Source organism: Nothobranchius furzeri, chromosome 10, assembly GCF_043380555.1.
Source record: "Nothobranchius furzeri strain GRZ-AD chromosome 10, NfurGRZ-RIMD1, whole genome shotgun sequence".
Taxonomy (NCBI): domain Eukaryota; kingdom Metazoa; phylum Chordata; class Actinopteri; order Cyprinodontiformes; family Nothobranchiidae; genus Nothobranchius; species Nothobranchius furzeri.
This window is the reverse complement of record NC_091750.1, coordinates 48,001,693-48,018,674: the sequence shown is the minus strand read 5'-3', so window position 1 is coordinate 48,018,674 and position 16,982 is coordinate 48,001,693. Positions and strand designations below refer to the sequence as shown.

The window sequence follows — 16,982 nt, the reverse complement described above, 5'->3', positions numbered from 1 at the left end:
CATAGATATGAAATTGCATTGTTGCAATAATCTTATTTTGAAAATTACTGGAGGTTTTACACCGAAACCGTGTGTAATTTTCTGTCTAGCCCTATGTTTACTGCAGAAATCGACGTGTCCCAGAAGCAACTCGTAGCAAAAATAGAACCCAATCCTGTCTTTAGTGGCACGCTGCTTCTGAATTATCGCATCGCAGTCTGTTTGAATTCCCCCCATAGACTATAATGGATTCTGCTGGAAGCAATGAAGTTTCGCGCCACTGATGCTTCCTGTGGGAAGAAGAGGTTTACAAGATGAGGTCACTAAAAAAAGCTAAAATTGTTATATCCGATCCTGGCCACCCATTAGGGGCCGAGTTTCAACTCTAAGGTCAGGATGGTGATGTAAGAAAGACAAAAAAAAAAAAAGAAACTCTTTTATATAGCGCCTCTCAAGATAAATCATGAAGCACTTCACAAAGCAAAAAATTTAAAGTATAAAGAATTTTTTAAAAAGATTACAAATTTTGTTTAAAATGACAAAAAGATTTGATTAAAAAATGTGAGGAAAGGGAGAGAGAAAATGAATACAAAAGAGGGAAATCCGTGGATCCCGGGAAAAGCGAAATACGTAGAGAGAGCAGAATAAGGAGGGTGGTGAAGAAGGTCACACCAAAGCCAGTCTGAACAGGTGAGTCTTCAGCTGCTTTTTAAAGGAGACCACTGAGTCCACTGATCTCAGGCTCAGGGGGAGAGAGTTCCAGAGTCTGGGGGCCACAGCAGCAGATGATCTGTCACCTTTGGTCTTTAGCCTGGTGCGCTGCACAACCAGTAGGCTTTGGTCACTGGACCTCAGGGACCTGCTGGGGGTGTAGGGACTAAGAAGATCACCAGTGTATGATGGTGCTTGTCCATGTAGAACAGCTTCCTGTAAAATCGCTCATGGTCACTGCAGTCAGACTGTTGAACTCTGGTATGTTTGCTGTTAGATCGTTGTTTGTGAGGTTGTTGTGTGTTTAACTGCTGCCTGTGAAACAAATTTACCTTCTGCAAAGTTGAACTGAACTAAAATCCTGGAAAAATTTGAATCAAACAGATCGAGTGTCAGTGAGAATTACACAAAGGTTGATTCTTTTTAGATCAAGTTCACGCATATTTTTAATACATTTTCAGTGGTCTCTAGTAGTAATGAATGCCTTGTAAATCATTCTCTGGGGAAATTGCTTCGGCAACAGCAGCACGACTCTACCACTGATTGCATTTGCAGTGTTGATGTTTTATCTCTGCAAATAACAAACCTGAAGGAGCTTGGCCATGTTGTGGAGCTGCTAATTAGAACAGTTAGCTTCTACCACGCTAAATAAAAAAAACAGCCTTCCCCATCGTGAGTCCATAAATGTGAAATGCTGATGGTGGGATGTAGATCTGTAAGGCTCATCTGAACCAAGCTTTTCTTGTCTATTTCCTGTTGGAAGTAAATGCAGGAAATAGGGGTAGAAATCTATTTTCACATTCAGCCTGCATGTTAAACTCAAAGTGACTGATCATTCTCCAAAATAAGTAAGAACTTGGTCTTTAACCTTTAAGCTTATGAAAATATCTCCATTTTGTCATTTTTATTTTCATGGTCAGTTCGATCCTGAACGTGCCTGGTGAGTCCACCTTAAGGCGAGACTTCCAACGGCTGCAGCAGGAAAACAAGGAGCGCTCGGAGGCTCACAAGAGGCAGCAAGCCCAACTGGCAGCTCAGCGCCGCGACCCTGAAGAGCATAAAAGGCAACTTTTGCACGATCGACAGAAACGCATTGAGGAGCAGAAGGAACAACGTCGTCGACTTGAAGAGGTAATGGTCAACTTCTTTAGTTTTCAAACTTAAAGGTTTTTACAGAGATGTTAGTCAAAAGGGACTTACCGACAGCTTAAAAACAATATATACCATCTGTGTAAATCTGTTTAAGCTAGGCTAACAGGCTACTAAGTTCACATTTATTATTAAATAGCTCAAGTTAATTGTACGTAGTTCAGTCACGATTAGTTTTTTTTAATGGATCAATAGTACTAACCTTTTGTTCTGTCACAAAATACATTTCTAAGTAATAAATATACCTTTCAAAAAATAATCGCTTGCAAAATTGGCTCGATTTAAACAGATGGGAAACTGGACTTGTAGATTGTGTAAAATGCTTAACTACATTCTACGTGGCACCAATAGAAATTCTCTGACTTTTAAATTATTTTATAAGTAACATTTGAATCATTTTAACCAACAAAGGTGGTGCTAATAGAATAATAGAGGCCGAAAATGTTTTTATTCAAAGTAAAAGACATTCTGGTTATTAGAAACATGGAATCAGTTAAATTGCACATGGTACTTGATTTGATTTGGTAAATGCATTGTAGATTTAGCATTAATATTTCCCTATCAGACATCCAAGTCTATTGGATTGCATCAAGTCTTTCTGCTTTCTCTCCCCTAACACTAACCTGCCTCTCTGCAAAAGTTTAAACCAGCACTGCAGGCCATTTGCTGTAGTCTAACTAATGCAGTTCATAGATAGCTGCTGTTATGTAAACAATTTCACTCAATCTGCTGTAAGTAGATAATTAAGAAATGACATATAGTGATTTGACATGTCTAGGTTAAAAAGGTCAAGCAGGAACAATTTTAATCTTTAATTTCTGGTTTAATGTGTACAGTGTGTACGAAGTACACGCACTGGTTAAATATTATAGCAGCTGACAAAGTGTTGATATATACATGACCTGAATATATATTCAGAGCTCCCTACATCACGCTTAAACCTGATTTCAGGGTGACATGTAGTTATTGAGCTGGCAGGCTGTTACATCAGACATTACTGATAAAAAACTGTATGAAGAGTTTGAAAGACATTCCTTCGTAACTCTGTTAATTGTTGGGCTGCCAGCAAAGTGTCAGCTGCTTTGAAATCTTTAAGGAAGTAAGTGGGGTTTGAAAAGTGACATGCATAACACTTCTGTAGCTGCAGTTGCTCTGAACATTATGCAGTATTTATACAGTATTTATTGTACTGCAGTAATGTGGCACAGTGTTTATCCACCCTGGCCTCTTATTCCATCTTGGTTTACCCCTTTTATCCAACATTAAAGCTGAGTAACTGAGGTATTTTATGTCTCATCTCACTTCAAAGAACATAACTTGTTGTTTCAATGACCCAAATACAAGTAAATAAAGGCTGTTTTTGTCAAACGTGTGAAACTGTCACTACGTTTGCAACACACGCATATTAACACTAGGATCTTAAGGATTTGTTTCAGTACTTTGCCCTTTCCCCCGGCTTCCTTTTTCAAATCAAAGATACTTTATTAATCCCAGAGGGAAATTTTTACGTTTCTTGCAGCTCTTTTCAGGAGAGAATTTGCTCTTAAGCAGGATAAATCTTCTGCGCAGGCATCCTCATTTCTCCATTTCCTGTCACCCCTCTCTCCCAGCAACAGAGAAAAGAGCGAGAGATGGTGAGGCAGCAAGAAAAAGGTCCCCACCGGAGACTTGACGATATGAGACGGGAGGAAGATAGAAGGATGGCAGAGAGGGAGCAGGTAACCAACCACAGGACAAGCAGAGCTGCACTCAGCCAATCAGAGCAAAGTGGGGGCGTGTCTACCAGCAGCATAGTGCAAGTTGCTGGTGGTGAAATTCCACGAGTAGGTTGCCATAGCAGCAAGGGTCTAAATTAGTGTATTTACCCAGAGATGAGTTTTCTGTGGGTGAGCGCTCTGCTTCTCATGCTCTGTTCCCAGTCTGTCCTCAGCAGCAGCAGTCTGGCATCAGATTGACTTACAGACCAGGTTTAGGAGTCTGATGCTTTAAACATTCACATATTTAACTTGCATCTTTATAGTACAAAGTTAATGCAGTTGTGAACGTTTTTTCAGCTGAAGTTGTCCCCATTACCGTTATTCCAAACAGACAGTCTAGGTTTATTTCCATTGATAACCAGACCGACTAGAATAACATTACACTGCACTACTTTAATAGATAATATATTCACTAATATAATGGAAGAAAAGGTGGAAAGTGGGTTATTAATAAGCGATATCAGTGACCATCTACCGGTTTTTGCTTCTTATGACTGTCATTATAAAAATGAAACAGAAGGAACTAACTATATGTATAAAAGAATGAAAACAGAACAGAGGTTAAATAGTCTTAAAAATGATCTATTAGAACAAGATTGGAATATTGTTTATGAAAAAAATGAAGTAGACCAAGCATATGATACCTTTTTAAATATATTTAAAAGTCAATTTGACAGAAACTGTCCAGTTATCAAAAATATTCAGAGGAATAAGTATAAAGAAAAACCGTGGATGACCAAAGGTCTACAAAATGCATGCAATAAAAAAAACACACTTTACAGAGAATTTATAAAAAACAGAACGACAGAAGCAGAACAAAAGTACAAAAGATATAAAAACAAACTCATAAATATAGTGAGAAGCTGTAAACGTGAATATTTTATTAAAAAGTTAGAGCACAATAGAAACAACATAAAAGGCATCTGGAAAGTATTAAATGGCGTAATTAGGAAAGAGACAGGGAATTATAACTATCCACAACATTTTATAGAGAGAAAAAATAATATTACAAACATGAATGAAGCAGTGGATGAATTCAACAAATATTTTGTAAACATAGGATCTAAATTGGAGGAAAAAATAATAGTTGATGAGATACAAACGGATGCCACAGAGTATGTTGAAAGAAATAAAAAGTCTGTTTTTTTAAGAGCAGTTGATGAGAAGGAGATTTATGAGATAGTTAGAAATATGAAGAATAAAACCAGTACAGACTGGAACGATATTGACATGAAAACACTGAAATATGTGATTGAGGGCATTGTAAAACCATTAACACACATTTGTAATCTTTCTTTTCAAAAGGGTTTTTTTCCAAATAACATGAAAGTAGCAAGGGTAATTCCTATTTACAAGACAGGAGATAAGCATCAATTTACAAATTATAGACCTGTGTCAATACTATCACAATTTTCCAAAATATTAGAAAAACTGTTTGTTAAAAGATTCGATAATTTTGTTGATCAATGTGAGTTGCTGACGGAATGCCAGTATGGCTTCAGGAATAATAGGTCAACAGTCCAGGCACTGATTGATCTTAATGAGGAAATAACAGAATGCATTGACAAAAAGAAGCATGCAATAGGGTTGTTTTTAGATCTGAAGAAAGCTTTCGATACAGTAAACCATGATGTATTGATGAGAAAAATGGAAAAATATGGTTTCAGGGGTATAGTATTGGACTGGATAAAAAGTTATTTATCAAATAGACAACAATACGTGCAAATAAATCAACATAAATCAGGACTAAGACAGATACAATGTGGGGTGCCTCAAGGATCAGTCTTAGGACCTAAACTATTCATAATGTACATAAATGACATTTGTAGGGTTTCACAAGTTTTGAAGTTTGTATTGTTTGCAGATGACACAAATGTTTTTTGCTCGGGGGTGGAATTGCAACAGGTCCTGGATGTGGTCACACAGGAAATAAATAAATTAAAAAAATGGTTTGATGTAAATAAACTGTCACTAAATTTAGAGAAAACAAAATTTATGTTGTTTGGTAATGAAAGAAGACACAATGAATTAGATATAGTAATTAATAATGTAAAAATTGAGAGAGTATATGAAATAAAATTTCTTGGGGTGGTCATAGACAGCAGAATCTGTTGGAAGCCACACATCAAATATGTTAGGGGGAAGCTTGCACGGGGCATTGCTTTATTGGGGAAAGCTAAGTATATTTTTAATCAGAAAGCACTTTATATGTTATACAATACGATGCTACTGCCATATTTGAGCTATTGTGTAGAGGTCTGGGGAAACACGTACAAAAGTCATTTACAGACATTAACAACAATGCAGAAAAGGGCTATCAGATTAATAACAAATGCAGGATATTTGGATCACACAAATGAACTTTTTATTAAAACACGGATAATGAAGTTCCAGGACTTGGTTAAATACAAAACAGCACAAATAATGTATAAAGTAAGAAATAAATTAATGCCTGATAAAATACAGAAACTGTTCACAGAGAGAGAAGGAGGATATAACCTGAGAGGAACACTAAACTTAAAGATACATAAGTTTAGAACAACATTAAAACAGATGTGTATCACAATAATTGGGGTTAAATTATGGAACAATTTAGAAGAAGAAATTAAAGTAAGTACAAATATAAATGTGTTTAAAATGAATTATAAAAAACATATTCTGAACAAGTATATAGTAGAAAATAGATGATTTATGTGAGTGTCCTTTATTCTAAGGAAAAGTAAATTGTATCAATTGTAAAAAGATGTTTTTTTTTTCTTTTGTTGTTTTTTTTCCATATAATTTGGTGGTTTTTGGTGACTTGTACCATTTTGTTTGTTTTAATGTCGGTTTTGTGTTAGATTTAGTAAACAAGTAAAAATTACTTGTATAAAGGGGTAGGGACATATAAGTTTCCACTTCAGCCTACTCCTTTTCAAACACAGAAGAAGGGATGATATGTATTTTTTCTGTTTGTGGTATTTTTTTTTAAAAATGTATGTTTTCTTTGTTTGAAATAAACTAAACTAATTCTACTTAATACCTGTTCACCTACACATTAGAATTATTACAGCACTTGTTCTGTTCTTACAAGAAGGGTGTTATTTACCTCTCATCTGTGTCTTCCTTCCACCCCGCTCCCATGTCGTCTCATCACCACCTAAACCCTTCTCCTCCCTGCCTCTTTACCTCGCTGCAGGAGTTCATAAGACACAAGTTAGAAGAAGAACAGCGGCAGTTAGAAATCCTTCAGCAGCAGCTGCTTCAGGAGCAGGCACTGCTAATGGTAACTAGGCCCTAATCATTTCAGGATTTGCTCACAGAGCTTCTATTGTCTTGTCTGATTTATATGATTTTGTAAATAGATGGGTCCTCTCGTCAGTGTGGCTGCTCTGTTTTTGTCAAAACAAATGATCTTCTAAGCAAACTGAGATAAAGGCTGTGAAAGACGGTTCTATAAGCATGGATAAGTAGATTTTAGATCAGCACAGTCAGCATGTTGATATGCTCAAGGATGATCTAAAACATAATTACAGCTCCCGTAAATGCATATCTTAAACAGATATTCAATGACCTAGATTTTCAGAGGATTCAGCCATTTTCAGCACTGAAGTAGATATGTCTTCATCTAAAAGATAAAACTGCTCCAGTTCTGACATCCTGTGGTGCCTTGGAGTGGCTTCCATTAAGACCAGCTCTAACCTAAACCAGTCAACTGTCTGCATGAGGCTGTTGCTATAGATTACATGCACAGCACATTAATCTGATGATGATTCTGCCAAATCCACATCACCGATTTGAAACAAACGATAAATGAAGCACGAAGAGGACATCTCCTACATAAACTACTTATTGTCTATCAGTATTCATAAAGAATACATGTACCTGTAGCAAATTAACTTCCTGTTATGTTAAAATAACTTTAGTAGTTCGATCTATGAAACTTTGAGGCTTTTATTTTTCCTGCGTTTTTTAGCCGCACTGCAGAAACCTGTTTCTACAACTCACAAGGGGAAAAGGAAAAGTCACTTGACTTACCTTTGTGGCTAAAGTGATGAACAAATAGGCTAAATAATCTTTTCGTCAAGAGCGTATGAAAGAAGGATCTCTAGGATAAGTGAAACTTTAATGTTGCGGGTTTCGTCCACGCTCACTGTTCGGTACGTTTTCTTTATGAGGAGTATAAGCGCAAACAGCTTGAAGAGCAGCGTCAGTCGGAGCGGCTGCAGAGGCAGCTGCAGCAGGAGCATGCCTACCTGGTGTCTCTGCAGCAACAACAAGAAAAGAAGCCACAGCTTTATCACTACAACAAGAACCTGGAGCCCAACAACAAGCCGACCTGGGCCCGTGAGGTAATGGCACGATCTGCTTTTGAAGCCTAGTGAGCTGCAGAGAGCCTTCACAGCCACAGTAAACCACTCCATCATTGGTCTTTTCCCAGGTGGAGGAGCGAAGTAAGCTGAACAGACAGGGCTCACCCAAAATCTGCACCACAGTCTCCGACACGGCCATCCAGTCTCGTTCTGACTCAATCAGCCAGTCAGGAATGGTCCAGTCTGCTCAGACCCCACCCATGCAGAGGCCAGTTGAACCCCAGGGTGGTCAGGGGAAGGTGGGTGTCTCTTAGGGTTTCATGTTTAGTTCTTTCAAATCTTATTGAAAACCAGACCATGCAACTGCTGCTGATGTTCTTTTCTAACTCTAGCTGCTTTACTCTTGATTTTATTGCTGTTATTTATGCAATCTTAATTTCTTTTTCTCTACTTTCCTTTTTGTCACCGTTCTGTTTTACGTTGGTTCTACATATAAAAATATCCCCTTGATAAACCTTCTTCTGGACTTTGGCATACTTCTCCGACTGTCTTGTGCACGCTCCCTTCTGCTCGGCTCCTTCTCCCTCCCGGTGTTCTCCTGCACCGCTGCAGTTCCAGATGGCTCACTTGGTTCCGCTGAAGCCTTACGCTGCCCCTGTCCCTCGCTCTCAGTCCCTCTGTGACCAGCCCACTAAGAACATGTCCGCCTTCCCCACCCAGGATCCCTCCCTCACCCCCACTCCTCGCCCCACCCACTCCAGGGAGCTTGTACGCCAGAATTCGGACCCCACCTCTGAAACTCCTGGACCACAGGCACATCAGATCAGGGAGGATCGTGGCCCCTGGATCCGCCTCCCAGATGTTGAACTCCCACCCAAGGTACGATCCAAAGGTTGATTTTTAAAGGAGCAGTGTACACAGCAAATTATGAACTAATTTCCAACACAGCTTTCAAATCAAAACAAAACATTTTAGTAATGTATGTGTGTGTTTTAGCTACTATAAAATTTAAATCTTGTACTGTTTCTGTCCACAGATTCCCCAGAGGACAGCATCTATTGCCACAGCTCTTAACACCAACCTTACCTCTGGCATCAGGCACCCAGTAAGAGCCAGGTACTGAAGAAGGCCAAGCGTTTAGACTCAGTGTTTCATTCTAAGCAGTGATTTGTAGTAATAACATATTTACCTGATTGTGTTCTCATTGCAGCAATCCAGATCTGAGCCGCAACGATCGCTGGGAGAGAGGAGACAGCATGAGCATAATTTCCAATCTGCCCCAGACTGGCTCCCTGGAGAGGCATCGTATCCTCAGTGAGTCCCTGCCTTGGAACAGATGGTCTTCGCAGGAAGTTTTAGTTCAGAAGTACAGCAACACTCAGTCACTATTTCATGTGGGCTTTTTTGGTTTGTGTTTCCTCCCAGGCTCCTCCAAAATGGAATCGCCCATCCTCTCTCGTGAAAGTCGCCATAAACCGGGAGAGTCGCGAACCTCCTCCCGTCCTGGGCGCCCTGCTGTAAGTTCTTCATCTAAACTTTCAGAAATGTTTTTTTTTAACATAATTAAAATGATACATGCTGCAGATAAACTTCCTGTTCCTTCAGTTTGTTTTCAAACATATTTTTGGTGTGAAGTGACTCAAACATAGAACGACTACAAGGGTTTTCCTTACATTAAGTCGATTTCAGCTCTGGACTCCTTGCTCTGCATAAGGGCTGGACCAGCAGATGATGCTCACTTTTACTTAGACAAGCACATTAGTGCGTCTTAATCAAGCATTCAGTCTAAAGCCGCAGTAATGAATATATATTTAACAGCAGGGATTCTTTAATTACAGCCCTTTCTGCATCACGTTCCTCTTGTGCTTAAAGACCAAGGTTGCTGAGAAACTATTTTTTTAATCGTTAACTTTGAGCTATGATTGGCCACATGCAGGATGAACGTGAAAATAGTCTTCTACCTCTATTTTCTGCATTTACTCGTCAATTAGTAAATAAACAAGTAAAAGATTGAATTAGAAAAGCCAGCCAGCCAATTCCACATCACATATAAAATGTGCATTCATGGACTCACCCATGTTGGCTTGTAACGGGGAAGGCTGTGGTTGGTTGGTTGGTTGGTTGGTTTAGTGTCCAGGAAAGACTAGAGCCCATCTCAACTAGTAGAAACTTACCGTTAGCATTAGCAACTCCACCACGCAGCAGAACTCCTTCAGGCTTGAGTTATTTGTGGAGATAAAACATCAAAGTTGCAGAGCAAGCAGTCAGTGGTAGAGTCACATTGCTGTTAGCCAATCAGAGGCCAGATGTCTGAATATCAGGAAATGAGACCAAATTCTGCCATCTTCTGCTCACCTCTCATCTGGCTAACGTCTAGTTCCTGAAACAGGAGCACCAGAGCTTTTTTTACCCCACAGAGATCACACTCATTCATATAGAGACCACTGCAGATGGGTTGACAAAAATGAGTAAACTCTGCCTTTAACGAGCAGAAAAACAAAGTTGGGGTTTAACTCGCACTGATCATCACAAAGGCAGTGGCAGAGGAAGTAAACTTATGTAGAATAAATGTTTATTTTCCTATAGACGTACACATCACTGCACGCAGTAAGGCAATTGATAAGTGAATCTATTATTCATGTCTGTTATCAGTAGTTACATGCTGCCAGGCAGAAAAGGACTTTCTGTTTACACTTCAGACTCCATGACATCACTCCTCATGTTTTGTTTTTTGACTTTACCTCAAATGTGCAGAGTTACAAGAGAGCAATAGGGGAGGTTAGTATCTCTGTCGTCTTGTGTGATCCTGCATGGATTTGTATTGGTGTTCCTGGACTTCTACGTGTTTATGGAGAATCACATGCATGCTGTAAAGCCTTCATTCATTTGAGGCGTTGTTTTTCTTTTGAATTAAATAATATTCTGTTTATAATTTGTGCCATTTGACTATTTTAGTTATTTTTCCCAATATAAGGATGCCCTGAATTGTAAACCATTTGATTCCCAGTTGAGTACTTTCTCTGGATGGGACCTCACTCATGTTTTTGATAATCTAAATAGTAATTATGCATTTGTTAATGTTGTGCTCATTCTTTACATCTTTAATTGTTTAGAATGTTTTGAATGCATTCTCAAAGTAAACAAAGCTGTATGCGGGTGCAGGATCATGGCCTCTATGCCAAGGAGCGTGCCGAGGAGCCACCGAGGCCTCCTGTCAAGGCCAATGATTACTCCTCCTCTTCAGAGAGCAACGAAAGTAGCGAAGAAAGTGAGAGTGGCGAGGCAGCAGAGGAGGAGGAAAGCCCAACGGATCGGTAATGCTTGCACAAATAAACTTTTACAAATGAGGTAACGGAAAACTGAGTAGGCCTAAATGTTCAGTCACAGGGATGCAGACACCGATTCGGTCAACACCATGGTGGTTCATGAAGACGAAGGCGAGGCAGAGGGGGAGCAAGCAGGAGTTTATGGGGACCAGACCATGCTGGTGCAGCGGGTGAGTCACGCCAACTTCAGATCATGTTTAAGATGCTTTTTGATTTCTGCAGAGGAATCTGCATGGTGGCAAATATTGTAGAGCAGGGAGATGAATTCATTCAACTCATCATGTTAGACATTTATTTAGGAAGTATAACATCATTTTTACTGTTTTTGCAAACTTCTCAACAAACAGATCTAATTCCAAAAATGATTTAAAATCATTTTTATAGCAACTCTTTTTTTGATTCCAGTTTAACAGAATTAATAAAGGGCATAAACGCTTTTTATTTCTAAAGCCTCATTAATCTGCCTCCATAAAGTCGTCAGGCCTTACTTGTGCAGAAATACACAGAATTTAGAACAACACTAAAACAAAAAGGTCCCTTACTTTATTTTGTGGATTTGTTTTTATTCAGTTATTTAGTTTATATAAAAGATCAAACAGGAATAAACAATATATTTAAATGTTGACACAATGCAACTGTTTAAATTATTCACTTCATTCTGTGATCTGCTGGTTTCTTATTATTAGACCCTTAAATATTTGTAAAGGTTTTTAATGAAAGTTGCCTGAAGCTCCCCTCCAGCTAAATGCTGTTAGTTTGTCAGATAAAGCATCTCTGAGATATTTGGGGAGACGACCATGACAGCATGCATTTCTGGATGGCTCCTAATGAGTTGAATAGGAACAGTGTCTCCTTGACTGAGGGGTTTTGTGTGTGTGTGTGTGTGTGTGTGTGTGTGTGTGGGGGGGGGGGGGGGGGGGAGGTTTAAATAGTGAAATTACAGTTTTGGTATCCTAATTGATACAATGACACACACTGCAGGTTCATGCTAACAGTAGTAGGTCTTCACAGCCGTCTCTGACAGCTCTGAGGCTCAGCTGCAGCACAGGAGCAGTAGCTGTCCTATATTTATGTCACCATCTGGATTGGTCAGCCATCATCCTCACAGGACTTCATGCCCTCTGGAAAATTTGTTTTATTAAAATTACGGCAATTTGGAAAAGTTAGTTTGTCGACTCGCTTTTCTTCAGTTTTCACAAAATAAAAACAAGGATGTCTGAAGAACTTACTGACATTTGATTGAGTTGACAGCTAGAAGTCACTCAGTAAAGACTTCAACTCATTCATGTTTCCAGCCTGCAGAGACGATAAAGCAGCTGACCTGTTATAGAAAAGGCACAAGCTACGTTTAAAGGGATTACTGCTTCTTTACTGTCGTCACATAATACAAGTATCTGTCTATTTGACCTGAAAGACCCCGGAGAAGAGGAGCCATAATGGATACACTAACTTGCCAGATGTGGTGCAGCCTTCCCACTCTCCCACTGAATCAGCCACTCACTCCTCTCCTGGGAAAGACTCTGTTTATGATGTAAGTTGTCCTGATGCTAAGTTTGTCAGCCCTGGTTTTAGGGTTTATTTTTATTTCTTCTATGTATGCCATCATTTCTGCTAGACGCCATCATTTCAGTATGATACTGGCATCAGTAGCACATGTTGTTATGATTCTCTGATGTGAAAAGGTGAAAGTTTCCACAGAGTTTATGTAGACTTGTTTATCTCACCCACCCTTTCTGTTTCACCAGTATCAGTCCAGAGGTTTGGTGAAGGCATCTGGCAAGTCTTCCTTCACTACTTTTGTAGATCTAGGCATGTACCAGTCTCCGGGAGGAACAGGAGATAACATGTCAATCAGCAGTGAGTCGGAACATTTTTAAATGTGCTTAGAGTTGATTATTAGAGAACTTTCGTCTTCTTGTTTATTTGTCTTTTGCAGTCAAACATAAAGAAAACAACATGATTGTTTTGATGCTATTGTGGCGTTTTGGATGAAGTTGTTGATGCACATTAAACTACATTTAAAAACAAATCAAACTATGTTTTGACATTTTGGACAAGTTTGGCTAATTGTCCTCCTATCTGTAACATCTGTGTCTAGGCTCTAGGTTTGAGCAGCTGAAGATGGAAGTGAGAAAAGGATCCATGGTGAACGTTAATCCTACCAACACACGGCCTCCCAACGACACGCCCGAGATCCGCAAGTACAAGAAGAGGTTCAACTCTGAGATCCTGTGTGCTGCACTGTGGGGTGAGGACCGACTCGCTCGTACATTCAAGTATATAATCCAGATTGAGGCGTTTTGGGGGGTTGTTGAGTTCACTTTATAAACCCACATTACAAAGTGAATCCGCTTCATAAATAAATTGGGTTTGTATTACCAATGTGGACAAATGCAGAAGTTTTTAAAGGTTATGATTTGGAAACGAAGTTGGAAAATGAATGCACACGACAGGAGATGTGATGGCTGAAGCTCATTTGTGTGTCCAGGTGTGAACCTGCTGGTGGGCACAGAGAACGGCTTAAAGCTGCTGGACCGCAGCGGTCAGGGGAAGGTGTACCCCCTCATCAACTCCCGCAGGTTCCAGCAGATGGATGTCCTGGAGGGTCTCAACTTGCTCATCACCATATCAGGTATAAACTGCTGCTTACTTCATTAACTCAAAGATGTTCACCTGGTCATTCCAAAGGCTGGAAATCTGATAGTTTAGAGTCACAAAAACATGTTTTCATTTCTGATGAGATTTTTACAAAAATCAATAATGAACTATAACAAATGTAAGTAGTTTTTTCTCTTATTCTTCCTTCATCCATCAGCATCAAACCCCCAGCATTTAGCAACTCTAAATAATATTTCTGCTGTGAACATTAAGGCAAGAAAAACAAGGTGCGTGTGTACTACCTGGCATGGCTGAGGAATAAGATCCTCCACAACGATCCTGAGGTGGAGAAGAAGCAGGGTTGGACCACTGTGGGGGAGATGGAGGGCTGTGTGCACTACAAAGTGGGTAGGTAGCAGATGGCTGTTGTTCTGCTCCACTCCAGAGAAGTTCTAGTGAATAGATGTGAATGAGTGAATTATTGATTCTAAGTCTCAGATGTTGTTCTGTTCAGTGAAATATGAGAGGATAAAGTTCCTGGTGATCGCTTTAAAGAATGCAGTGGAAGTTTATGCTTGGGCGCCCAAACCTTATCACAAATTTATGGCCTTCAAGGTAAGTTTCTTCTTTCATATGAGCACCATTAGTGAGGTTGGTCAATCAGAGAAGCATTTCAGATGATTGTCTTCCATTCACCTGGTAAACAGTCATTTGCAGACCTGCCACACAGGCCTGTGCTGGTGGACCTGACGGTGGAAGAAGGCCAGAGGTTGAAGGTGATTTACGGGTCCTGCGCTGGCTTCCATGCTATTGACGTGGACTCTGGAAACAATTACGACATCTACATCCCTGTTCATGTGAGTTGTGAAGCTGTTGGTTTGCAGCATTTGAGCAGGAGTGGAACCTGGAGTTTATGCTTTCTGATTTCATCTGGAACAGATTCAAAGCCAAGTGACCCCACACGCCATCGTCTTCCTGCCCAACTCGGACGGCATGGAGATGCTGCTGTGCTACGAGGACGAAGGCGTTTATGTCAACACCTACGGGCGCATCATAAAGGATGTGGTCCTGCAGTGGGGCGAGATGCCCACCTCTGTTGGTATGGCTCGATCCGGCCACATGCTCAGAGTTGGCTCTTGTTGTGTGATGCTAATGCTAATGTTACTCTGTTCTCTAGCTCACATCTGCTCAAACCAGATCATGGGCTGGGGGGAGAAGGCCATCGAGATCCGCTCAGTGGAGACCGGTCATTTGGACGGTGTCTTCATGCACAAAAGAGCTCAGAGGCTGAAGTTCCTTTGTGAGAGGAACGACAAAGTAAGAGACACAAACGCCTATAAAAGGTTCAGTTAAGCCCTGAAAATGTAAAAGCAGCAAGTCGAGATCTTTACTGTAACTATAACTGTCTAAACAAGCTGTTTTAATCAGCAAAGGAAAACGTGCGACATGGAGGGAATGGCTTTTCCTGGTTGAAAGCTGTGAGATTTTTGACAGGTTCTGAGCTGTCAGAAGTCCCAAGATGTTGCTGCTTTTCATCCAGAAAAGTTCCCAGCCTCGACTTCTTTCAGCTGCTGGATGCAGCTCGTCTTTTAGGCGGGAATCAGACCACAACATCAGTTCTGTAATCACCTCCTTTGTGTCTGTGCTGCTCCTCAGGTCTTCTTTGCTTCAGTGCGTTCTGGAGGCAGCAGCCAGGTGTACTTCATGACTCTGAACAGAAACTGCATCATGAACTGGTGAAGGAGCTGCTACCCGGGTCGGCGTGTGAAACCGACAGGGTCAGAACCGAGTGCATCTGACATCCTCTCTAACGCATGCACACCCTCGTGAACAACACTCCCTCTACAGTTCCCACATACTTAGAGTTCCCACTGCTAAGACAAAGTCTCACAGAACACACACACACACACACACACACACACACACTGCCTGAATCCATTCCAGCCTACACTCCGTATGATGCAGTTTCAGCAGAGGCTGTCTGATGACAGGCTGCCTGGAATCATCCTGAATCATTGCTGATGTCCTATGATTTGAAGTGTATACATAACCTACCTTGATTTATTTGAACTTGTCTAGTTTTAACTATTTTAGTTCCTAATTGTTAAATACGTTAGCATTCCTTGTGGCTCTGCCCTACATTTTGAGGCAGGCATTATTTTCAGAGGAAACTGTAAATATCTTTCACCTGACACTTGGCTCAGATTCATCCTCCAGCTTCTTGCAGAGCCGCCGTTCTGAGAGGTAAATAACGCTGGAACCTTCATCTGCTGTGGGCCTCGTCCGCCAGGGTCAAACGGCTGTAGATGACCACCAACACCTGCTTTCTGTTTTCTGGCCTGAATGTCAAATGATGTTGCCACTGCAGAAATTAGGCTTTATGTAGTTATAACAAAGTACAGTTTAATATAAATAAATGATCAACCCGATCCAAAGTCTGATGAGTTTGTCACAATTAAAATCAGTTTGGAGAAACTTCCTGCTTTTCTTCCTATAGTTTAGACTTTAGTCTCATCAGACTCGTGTCCATTTCCACAGGTTTATGAAATACAGATGGAATATTTATATGTAGTGATTCAGTGTTAGTGTTAGCATACTGGTTTTCTTAATTTTACTGTAATATTGCCATACTATTGCAATATATTCTCATGAGTCATCAAAGAGCTTGGCAATATGGAGACAGCTTTAGAGAGGATCAGCTGTCTGAGGAAGTAACGAAGAGCGAGCTCTCCTCTGCTGTACTATATTTCAGTTCTTCGGTTCGTTAGTGTGAGAGCTGTTTGGTCCCTGGAGTCGCTCTCTTTTTGACCCGCTGTGGGCCCGTAGGACGATCAAGACGAGCACTTTGATGAACACGGCTGCAATCGCGAGACTTCATGTAGATTTTATATATTTACATTCTGCCAAAGTTCACATTGCTTTGCGTCATGGGTTGAATTAAGGCCAAAGAAAGGAGAGCATCAGTGGAGGTTTTCCCCACAGATCACTGACCGAGGCTTTCCGTGTGGTGTGAACCCACAACAGGATCGTGATGTTCCTGAAGGTTTCAGTCATTTCAGGGTTGGACTGAAAATAACATTTTATTATTAATCTGAAGCAAATATCTATAATCCATTCATCTTGGTTGACGGCTATGGGGAAGGGCAGAAACACTGGGAGAGAGATTCCAC

General features: G+C 40.4%; 1 protein-coding gene across 3 annotated transcripts in view; it reads left to right on the top strand.

Annotated features, from left to right (window-relative positions):
* The window catches only part of mink1 (misshapen-like kinase 1), a 33,426-nt gene extending 17,790 nt beyond the window's left edge, over nt 1–15,636 (top strand). Inside the window, exons 11-32 of one of the 3 annotated variants that reach the window (XM_015960931.3) lie at nt 1,611–1,821; nt 3,450–3,557; nt 6,775–6,861; nt 7,754–7,927; nt 8,017–8,187; nt 8,609–8,767; nt 8,925–9,004; nt 9,099–9,202; nt 9,314–9,405; nt 10,643–10,666; nt 11,051–11,202; nt 11,270–11,384; nt 12,629–12,745; nt 12,960–13,071; nt 13,313–13,462; nt 13,703–13,846; nt 14,086–14,220; nt 14,327–14,427; nt 14,520–14,669; nt 14,752–14,911; nt 14,990–15,129; nt 15,469–15,636. In XM_015960931.3, the coding sequence (XP_015816417.3) occupies nt 1,611–1,821; nt 3,450–3,557; nt 6,775–6,861; nt 7,754–7,927; nt 8,017–8,187; nt 8,609–8,767; nt 8,925–9,004; nt 9,099–9,202; nt 9,314–9,405; nt 10,643–10,666; nt 11,051–11,202; nt 11,270–11,384; nt 12,629–12,745; nt 12,960–13,071; nt 13,313–13,462; nt 13,703–13,846; nt 14,086–14,220; nt 14,327–14,427; nt 14,520–14,669; nt 14,752–14,911; nt 14,990–15,129; nt 15,469–15,552 (2,770 nt within the window). In that variant the 3' untranslated portion in view covers nt 15,553–15,636. Of the gene's footprint in view, nt 1–1,610; nt 1,822–3,449; nt 3,558–6,774; nt 6,862–7,753; nt 7,928–8,016; nt 8,188–8,500; nt 8,768–8,924; nt 9,005–9,098; nt 9,203–9,313; nt 9,406–10,642; nt 10,667–11,050; nt 11,203–11,269; nt 11,385–12,628; nt 12,746–12,959; nt 13,072–13,312; nt 13,463–13,702; nt 13,847–14,085; nt 14,221–14,326; nt 14,428–14,519; nt 14,670–14,751; nt 14,912–14,989; nt 15,130–15,468 lie in introns of all 3 variants that reach the window. The other 2 variants (XM_015960929.3, XM_054730584.2) reach the window with 2 other exon arrangements.
* The last annotated feature ends 1,346 nt before the right edge of the window (nt 15,637–16,982 follow it).